Here is a 9883-nt window from a genome sequence, read left to right as displayed (position 1 = left end):
GAAAAACCAACTGATAGAAATACAGTGAGTGCAAAACCATACACAAGACTACAATATTTGTGTGAATTATAGAATTTCTACAAAATGGTGCTTATTTCTCTCGTTTAACTGCCAATAAGAGGCTGTGCCTTTTTACATAATATATAGGTTATAATATATCATAGCACAGTTTACTTGCAGATGAAAAGTGCCAAAGGTATATAGATACAAAGGTTTAGCTAAATTTTTAGACAAAAATTACTTGATTAATCAAACATAGTAAATACTTTCGCAGCAGTTTTTTCTTTTAATGATTAAACATTTAGATTTTTTAATTAACTACAGTTTCTTACAGTAATTTCTCTGTGCGTGTACGTAGATTAAATGAATAGATCACAGAAAGAAAAGAATAAAAACGGAATTTTATTGTCAGCAAAAGGCCAGATATAGTTTCCTCTGGAGAATCATTAGTTATTTTCTGGTTTATCCAGTGAATTTCCACAGTTTTCTGTTTTGCTTCATGAATATGTTAATATTTACAAGACTGAGATTACTACAAGAAAGAACTTTTCCAATCACTGATTTCTTTTTTAAAAGCCAATAATATACTACTAATAATATCTATCATATAATTAGCATTAAATAAACTTAGAAAATTCAACTGCAATGTATCTTTCCAGTGAAAGTGCCATTGTAACTCTAGACAATCAGGACTTGTGTGTCCTTGTGTGTGTTTTTCCTGAAAAAGGGAAACTTTAACTGAAGGTAAACACAGGGATATTATGCTTGTGTTTATTTGTACTGTCCACTGTACGAGCAGCTCTTTGCTGGCTGCTAATGTAAAAGTTGAGCTGTTGGGGACAAAGAAAATGAACAGTTTATCAAACAAGCTTTGTTTCTACATGTCTTAGGTACTTTGATTTGCCACCAGTTAAGTGTATTTCTGTCCACAGTTTCAAAGAATGTATGATTTTACTTTTACATAACAGTAATGACTGTAACAGTCAAACAGTAAAAGTTGCTGACAGAAGTGGCTAATTGATTTAACATGTCTATTTCATGGCATTTATCCATCTGCATATGATTGAACAAAGTTAACTTTGTGGTTCATCTTTTACAAATGTATTTATATCTCTGCAATTCAAACATAAATGCACAACCCATAAGAAACATTGGTGTGTGTATCTCAGAGTGTAGCACATTATCCTCTGGGCTCTGCATTTTTTTGTGTTTTGTCATAATTGAGCACTTGCTTGACACACTTGGTTTGAAATCATGCATGGTTTATGCAGCACTACTTTAACAATGGCCCTGACTGCACTGGTACTTGCAAACATTCATGCTCTGTGATGAGACTTTTAGGTTCTAAAACCTCTGCCCCAAACCTAAAAAGACCTCATTGTTTACAACTCACTACGCATGTATTACTACTTACACCTTATTGGTATTGACAAATTAGCAATAGATATCAGGTTGATAGGCTGCACCTTGCAGAAAGAAGGTTCCTGGTTCAAACCCGACTGAGGCCTTTCTTTCTGCGTTGAGTTTCTGTGTTCTCTCCATGCATGTGTAAGTTCTCTTGGGGTACTCTGGCTTCCTCCCACCATCAAAAGACATGCATATTAGGTTGATTGGGGATTCTAAATTGTCCGTCAGAGTGAGTGTCTATGGTTGTTTGTGTTGTTGTCCCTGTGATGGACTGTTGACCCATTCACTGTGTACCTCACCTCTTGCCCAATGGCAGTTGGGATAGGCTCCAGTGACCCTGAATTGAATTAAGCAGGTATAGAAAATGGATGGATGGATAACAAGTAAAAACTTTTTATCTTACCGACTGGAACAATGGTACCCTTTTTCCATGTGTCTGACCGTTACACATACAATCCCAACTCTTCACTCACAAATCTAGTAAAGTATCATGGTGCCAGTGATCTAAATTTGTTGCACAAGCTTCCCACATACAGAGGCTGAAAATATCCCTTGTGTCACGATCTGATGAAAAGCGTGGACCCCAGAGCGGAGACACAGAAACGGATGAAGTTGATGGTATTCCAAAAAGTATCTTTTATTGAGGACTTGCACTCACAAACATCACCTGTGGAGTGGACTGAAGTTGGTAGGCAGCAAACTCATGGGTGCGCTCAGGCACAGGTAATCCAAATAAACACTTAAAGGTGGGGTATGAGATGTTTTCTGGAGCATTTTTTATCATATTGTCTGAAAACCTCCTCACAACCCCATTGCACCCACTAAAATAGAATGTTTGGAAGAAAAAAAATATATATTTTAGTCCATTGTAGAGGGTGTAGCAAGAGGAAATGTCTGACCAATAGAAGTAATGATGAGAGTTACTTCTATTGGATTCTGACATGCCAATCAACCGTCAGCCCCCCTCACCCCTCCCCCCTGCGCGTTCACAGACTCGTGACTCGTTCGTGTGTTTTGAAGGCGTGGTTTCGAGGGGTGGGCTGAAGGGAGAGGCAAGGTTGTGTATTTTCAAAAATATAGCTTGCAGGAACCGTTTTTCCAAGATCTCATACCCCACCTTTAAGGGTCCGAAAGGTAAGGTGTAATCCAAGACAATCCAAAAACATAAAACAAGAAGTTTAACTATGAAGACCAGAATAACCACTATTAATGCTAACAATCTGGCAAAGAAAAGGGGAAGCAAACCAAGTATTTATAGATGGAAGATAATTAAGAAACAATAGAAAACTGGTGTGTCAGGGCAGCATGGCATCCCCTCCCCCTGCTGGTAGAAGGAAAAACCAGGAAAAGAAAAGAAACATTAAGCAGGCCCTGGAGTAGCAGCTGTGGCTGTGACACCTTGCCCAAGGCCAAGGTTTGAGTCCACTCTTTGAGTCTTAGTTAACATATCCTACTTTTGAATAAAGGCTACAAGAGCATGACAAATCTTAAGGGGAAAAACAAAAGGTTGGTAACTACATTCACGTCACTGCGGTTGCCTCGTATATCCTGCCGCTGATCAGCCGTGACACACATTTTCACCAATCTAATCCTACCTAATCCTGAAACATCAACTACGAGACATTAAAATGAGTGATTACAAAATCTATAGAGTGACCTGGATATTGCTTTAATGGAATAACCTGGAAAAGCACAAACATGTGCCATCTAAAAATCTTTGCAGAAGTAATGCCCCAGAGGAAGATATCAGGCCAGTCTGACACAACTTCTGGCGGACTCAGTGGCAGGGTAGGCAGCCGCAGGGGAAGCAGTTGAGCGAGCAGTTGTATGAGGAAAAATTGACAAATGAACAATGGTCTGATGCAACAGTGATACGTTATAAAACAATATACAATGTGGTGTTTGCCAAACTGCTTTTTAAAGTTGTAGTTGTTCTAGATGGTGACATTTTTTCCCCAAACTAAGTAGCTGTTGGCTTGACTCCCCCATGAGAACTCCTCCCTGCTTCTCCAAACGGAGAGTGCTCTGACCGCTGCCTACTGCAGGTAAAGTACAAACTAATCATAAGTACATCACTTTAAAAAACCCAAGCTATCCCTTTATGCATCCTGTGTGTAGGGTACAGAGTAATAAAAACAAAGTAATTGAAACAAGTTGAACAAGTATTGTGAAAAAAAATTAATTTCATGCTCTGTCAAAAGATCAGTATGTCTCATGGGTCATCTTTGTCTTATATAAAAGACACAATCGTTTCACACAACACAGTGTGGCTGAGAATGAGAATAGAAGGTAAGAACCCAGAGGTAAATTTGAATTAATGCTGAGCAGTTCATTTCATTTGAAATTCCTTGCTAATAAAACATTTCTTTCAGGTGGAGATTCAACATCAGATGACAAGCTTTTTGTGGTATTTTTTTTTCAAAAAGGAAGGTGACAGAATACTTGTGTAGTTATGGTTGAAAATTCATCTGTAAAGAATTTATTAATGCTGGAAACTACCGGCATACCTTTTACACACATCTATCCAGCATTTATATTTGGAACACTTTTCTATTTAATCATTGTCTTTTGCAATTTGTTGGTACTAACAACTATTGCTGTGAGTAAAAAGCTACACAAGCCTATGTTCATCCTGTTGTTCAACCTGCCAATTAGTGACATGTTGGGAGCGACAGCTTTTTTCCCTCACCTTGTTTTCAGCATTGTGACACAGAACAGAATGGTTTCCTCTGCTGCGTGTATTACTCAGGCTTTCTTCGTTCATTTCTATGGTACAGGAAACTTGCTGGTGTTGAGTGCAATGGCATATGACAGATATGTTGCTATTTGTTGTCCTTTGAAGTATAATACCATCATGAGTCCACAAAATGTGATAAAAATCATTATTCTAATATGGTTAATTAATTTCTCATTGATGTTTACATTGTTTATGCTTATTGCACGTTTCAAATTTTGCAGGACAAATATCGTGGATTTGTATTGTAACAATCCTTCATTGATGAAACTAGTCTGTGAGGACATCAGAGGGAACAACTATTACGGATTAGCTAGCATCATTGTGGTTATGGGAGGTCCACTGTTAATCATAGTGTACACATATGCACAGATCTTGCGCACATGTGTAATGACGAATCATACAGATGGCAGAAAAAAAGCCATTCAGACCTGTGGCACACATTTAGTTGTTTTTCTAGTCTTACAAATCAATACTACCTTCACACTTCTCTCTCATCGAATGGAGAATGTGTCCCCCCTTCTGAGAAGGGCTTTCGGAGTATCTGTGTTAATTTTTCCTCCATTCTTGGACCCAATCATATATGGTCTTAAAACCAAAGAACTAAAGCAAAGTATAATAACGTTCTTCAAAAGAAATGTGGTTTCCACAAAGTAGCCACCTTTTCTGTGTTGACTGTAGATTTGGGTTTTACTTTTTGTTTTACCTCCTTTTTCAATGGCAGGCCCTTAAAGCGTACATATTTGTCACACAGAGTGGGGACAGACAGATGATTATTTCTACCAAGGCTGTTTTCAGACATGAACTCCAGATTCTATCCACAGGCTCAGCCTCAATAATATGTATATCAGTTGCCACAATTACACTACACAGTGGATGATAAATAAGTCACAACAGGATGCAGATAGGTGATAATGTTTTGGTTACAGCAAAAGGGATTGTGTTTAGCAGGTATAACCGACTGCATGTGTTCGGACACTTGAGGTACTGAAGGAAGAGGGGAAAGCACTCAGAGATGGGGGTTGTTTATTCAAACTGTTTGTTCGAGTTTTTGAAATTAATTTAATCATTTATTGAATCAAGCCGAGTTGAAAAAGAGTACAGGAATATACACAGTGAACTGTATCTAAAAGGATATTCAAATATTCTTCTCCATTTTCATGATTTTGGTTATTTCATATAAATCAGCATGTTTGTGACACAGCAATGACTTTAACATTTCTAATTATAGTTGGATCAATTAACTACAAATATGGGGACATTTGATGTTTATTTTGATTTTTTGAAGTTCTGTGTTTGAGCTCCTGTGAGTTACTTGATGTAATAAATGTATAAAAGCGTGTTTCAAAGAGTTCATTGTGTTTATTATGATTCTGATTTGTATAAAATCACTGGGAATGTTTTGATAATGCTGAAAAGAACACATTTAATCATCAAAACATTTTAAAGGAAATCTTTGGACAGTAATTTGATTTAATTTTAAAATTTTAAAGTAATTGAACGAGATCAAATACAAGATTTGCAGATTCTTTAAAATGTTCAGTTTGAATTAAATTTAGTTATGAAATAATTACTAAGAAACTATTTTTTAACATTGCGAACAGAATACTAGCAAGAAAAACACACATATGAAGACAACAACAACAATAATAATCATGATAATAATAATTATTGTTATTATAAGCATTGCAGATCTTTTTTCTGTCAGTGATGACGTCACTCTGTACCAGAGTACAAAATATTTCTTATGGTAATCTTAAAGCAACACTAGAGAAGTTTGTGAACCTCAAAACTATGTGCGTCTTACTCATTTAGAAGCACATTCATCTTTGTTACGCACATTTCCGGGCTTGACACTCCCCTGTAGTGCCTGATGGCTGAGATACAGCAGTTCAGCCGCTTTCGGACTGTGGGAACCTTTGGCAGTTCTAATAACCTTTTAATCCGCGGGGCCGTTTTCTCCCGTGTTCGGACACACAGGAACTCGGGGCTTTCTCCCTTAGTTCCTATAACTATTTAGCTCCTTCTCCGAGGTCGGGTCTTTTCATGGTTCTTATAGAACGAATCTGACGGAGGTGTGTGGTGGTCTGTAGCTAAGCCCCATGTCATGCTATCATGGCTGAAATGTTTCCTCATGATAGACACAGACAACCTGCACGTGTTTAATAAGTTAAACTTACACTGGTCTCATTTGTCTGCAGTGCTCTGCTCTCCTTTCTTCCTTCATGAAATGAAAAAGTATCTCCTGACTCTCTCTGTGAGCTCTTCCAGCCTCGATATTAGACGCCTGATGTGATTGTCCATGATTAATATCACCATCATGCAGACCATAAACACGGTGGTGTTTTTTCTAATCTCCTTACTTTTACCGTTTTATTTTGTGTTTGAATGTAGCGCTAAACGGCTAACGGCTAACACGTCACTGAAGCAGACGGCTGCGCGCGGCGCATCAGTCCCTATCAGGTCCCGACTCATGTGCGAATGCAGACTGAAACAGTTCCGCTGGGGAAGGATAGTTATCAGAACGAAATTCGAGGAGGGTAGTTCTGATAACTACTTTCTTAGAACGGTCTGTCCGAAAGCGGCTCATGACTCTAGTTTCCAGCTCTGCACCACATCGTTTAACTTTACAGTTGCTTGACATTTTTGTGACCTTCTGATGGAGTCTTTGTGGCCTCCTCAATATGACAACAAATTCATGTGTATGTCTATACAAGCAAAGGGCTAACATGAAGTTATGTGACCCCAACACACGTGAGCCATGTTACAGACATCCCAAGTTCCAAAAACTCATTTCAGGGAGATGCTTATCGAATCACAAAATCGTTGGGACCTCACAATTGTTTGGCGCTATTTTCTCTCCCTTCGTATCACTGCGCGCTGCCGCCTGCCGCGCCTGTTTCACGGTGTTTACTGCTTCTTGCAGTGGACTGCTCGGTCTGCACGATCTACACCTTGAAACAGGCGCGGCTGTCGGCAGGCGACAGTGCACAGTGATATGAAGGGAGAGAAAATAGCACCAAGCGATTGTGAGTTCTGACTTTTTCCTGGAGAATGATTTTGTGATGCAAATGTATTACTCTTTTGAACGCATATTGTTTTGAGATGCAAAACGCTTTATTTTTGTAACCCCAGCCAACGAGCTAGACTACTTTCGTCAAAACCAAAACGCGGCTGGAACTCGGCTCACAGGACGCAGTAGGGGGAAAGTCAATGTTCATAAACGATATTGCTAGTATGGGATGTCATACAGCTTCATGTCGAAAGAGGCCCTTTAATGTTCTTTAAACTTTTTCTCTTGTGTGAATTGATTAAGATCAAAATGTCTTTTGGAACATTCTTTTTAACTTAACCAGAAAAGTTGCAGTTTGCAACCACTTTATGGTCTAAATATATATATTGTAGATTTGAGATTGTGTTAACAAAACTGTGTCGAAACTCAGGACGTGGTGTTTGACTTCTAAGATGAAAGGTTAAATACAAAAAAAAAACATAACAACCATATCTTAAAATGAAAAAGAGCAGATTTCTTACAATCTGTGTGACACTTTTTTACCTGCAGAAAATAAGTTACTGTTAAGTGTTTTCTGTAAGTTTGTACTTGATGTTAAAGTGTAGCTAATGCCGTCATAACGATGTGTGTCTGCGTGGTGGTGAAGGAAGGACCCAGATGCAGATATCCAAAGAAAATACTTGTTTTTTTTAAATAAAACAAAAAGCGTGGCTGGGCTGGAATACAAAAACCTAACTATGAAAACATAACAAAACAAAACTTGACAAAACAAAACCTGACTATGACTGTGAAAAACTTGACATGAACAAGACAACAAGAACAGAACTGATTAAGCATGGGAGACTTTAGCATGGATGACAGTGTGGATCTGGCCATGGGCATGAGAAAACCTGGAGACTAAATACTGAGAAGGTTGATTGGTGAGTGCAGCTGAGGGGAGAAACACAGGTGATGTGAGTGAAGCTGATGGCAGGGCAAAAGTGACTGAGGAAAACTGAATATTAGACAGAAACCTAAAACATGACCAAAAAATACAAATCGTGAAAATGCGGTCACTCGTTCATTATCATCTGTTGCTCCTAAGTCACTTGAGAGGCAGTGCTCAATGATCTAAAGATAAACTTTATGATAACCAAGAGCACTCCTGGGAGCTCCATGCTGTTATGGAAAAATCACATCTATAAAGACGCTAATCCCTCTGAACATCTTTCCAGTTTGTCATTGCCTGCAAACTGCTCAATTATTAACCACTACATAAATTATATTCTGCTGGGTGAATGTACTGTTTTCCCTCTTCTTTCTCTGTATCTTGATATTTTTCTCCTGCAGTTTAATTCCAAAACTTTGAACTTATCTACAATATGACTCAATGAGTATGGAAGTTTTAGCCAATAATTGGTAAGTGTCATCCTTCACTGGGATAATTTGCTGTTATACCTGTTACATTAATGTAATTTTCCCCCTATTTGTGACTGCTTCATGCATTGCTGCTTCATGCATTTCTTGTCTCATGTCCTCCCTTGTGATTGCAGATTCTATGCTGTGTATGCAGAAGTGATGGTGCTTCAAATGAGCTTTCAGTCATAAAAGCAGGAGTAGCATAAAATGGGCAAACTGTACAACGCATCATCTAGTTTACAACTAAGTGGCTTTAATCTGTCTTTTGAAAGTACCATCCCTACATTTCTTTTTGCAACTCTCAGCTACATGATCATACTTTTCTGCAACCTTACTCTAATCATCACCATCGTACTGAACAAATCTCTGCATCAGCCAATACATCTCTTTCTGGTGAACCTTCCTATCTGTGACCTGATAGGTTCATCAGCCCTCTTTCCACAGCTTATAAAAGAAATACTGACAGACAGCAGGATGATTCAGTACTCAGCCTGTGTTGCTCAAGCTTTTTTTATTCACATCTATGCAGCAGGTAGTGTGTTCATCCTGGCTGCCATGGCATATGATAGATACATTGCCATATGTCAACCTTTGAAATACATCACTATTATGACTAATGCTAATATCATGAAAATAATAACTCTTGCATGGTCAGCTTGTCTCATTCTTACGGGTGGGCTTTTTATTCTGCTGTTGCGTTTTCGCCACTGTCGATCTAAATTAACACTGATCTACTGTGATAATCCCAGTTTGTTGAGTTTGGTTTGCGAGGACACAACCATTAATAATATTTATGGCCTTTTCATAAGTGCACTTTCACAAGTGGTTGCTAATGGAATTATTTTATTCACATATCTCCAGATCCTAAATGCATGCTTCAGGTCTAAACGTTCAGACACTAAAGCCAAAGCTCTGCAGACATGTGCAACACATTTAATAGTTTTTTTGTTGTTGGAGTGTTTAGGGCTTTTCACCATCATATCTTACAGACTACAGAACATTTCACCACATTTAAGAAAACTTATGGGTGTGTCTACATTGATTTTCCCCCCAACATTAAATCCAATCATCTATGGCCTGAAAACAAAAGAAATTCGAGAAAAAATCCGGTACTTTTTTAAGGTATGAATTGCTTCTCTCTTAATTTGCTGTTCATCATTTATTGAATCAGGCTGAGTTGAAAAAGAGGATGTTTGTTTTGATTTTTTGAAGTTTTGTGTTTGAGCTCCTGTGAGTTACTTGATGTAATAAATGTATAAAAGCGTGTTTTTAAGAGTTAATTTTGTTTATTATGATTCTGATTTGTATAAAATCACTGGGAATGTTTTGAT

At 38.1% G+C, this 9883-nt stretch overlaps 2 protein-coding genes across 2 annotated transcripts; both read left to right on the top strand.

Annotated features, from left to right (window-relative positions):
• The first annotated feature begins 3859 nt into the window (after nucleotides 1-3859).
• Nucleotides 3860-4798, top strand: LOC142389029 (olfactory receptor 52B2-like). Its single transcript, XM_075474581.1, has one exon. It carries the CDS (start codon nucleotides 3860-3862, stop codon nucleotides 4796-4798), a length of 939 nt encoding a protein of 312 aa, XP_075330696.1.
• A 3961-nt stretch (nucleotides 4799-8759) lies between these two features.
• LOC142389028 (olfactory receptor 52K2-like) lies at nucleotides 8760-9680 on the top strand. Its single transcript, XM_075474580.1, has one exon. It carries the CDS (start codon nucleotides 8760-8762, stop codon nucleotides 9678-9680), a length of 921 nt encoding a protein of 306 aa, XP_075330695.1.
• Nucleotides 9681-9883: the final 203 nt, after the last annotated feature.

Source organism: Odontesthes bonariensis, chromosome 9, assembly GCF_027942865.1.
Source record: "Odontesthes bonariensis isolate fOdoBon6 chromosome 9, fOdoBon6.hap1, whole genome shotgun sequence".
Taxonomy (NCBI): domain Eukaryota; kingdom Metazoa; phylum Chordata; class Actinopteri; order Atheriniformes; family Atherinopsidae; genus Odontesthes; species Odontesthes bonariensis.
The sequence above is the reverse complement of the archived record's forward strand: the minus strand, read 5'-3'. Positions and strand labels throughout refer to the sequence as shown.

Excerpts from the sequence above, each read along its gene's own strand:
- LOC142389028 (XM_075474580.1), top strand. The coding sequence starts at position 8,760 with ATGGGCAAACTGTACAACGCATCATCTAGTTTACAACTAAGTGGCTTT.
- LOC142389029 (XM_075474581.1), top strand. The coding sequence starts at position 3,860 with ATGGTTGAAAATTCATCTGTAAAGAATTTATTAATGCTGGAAACTACC.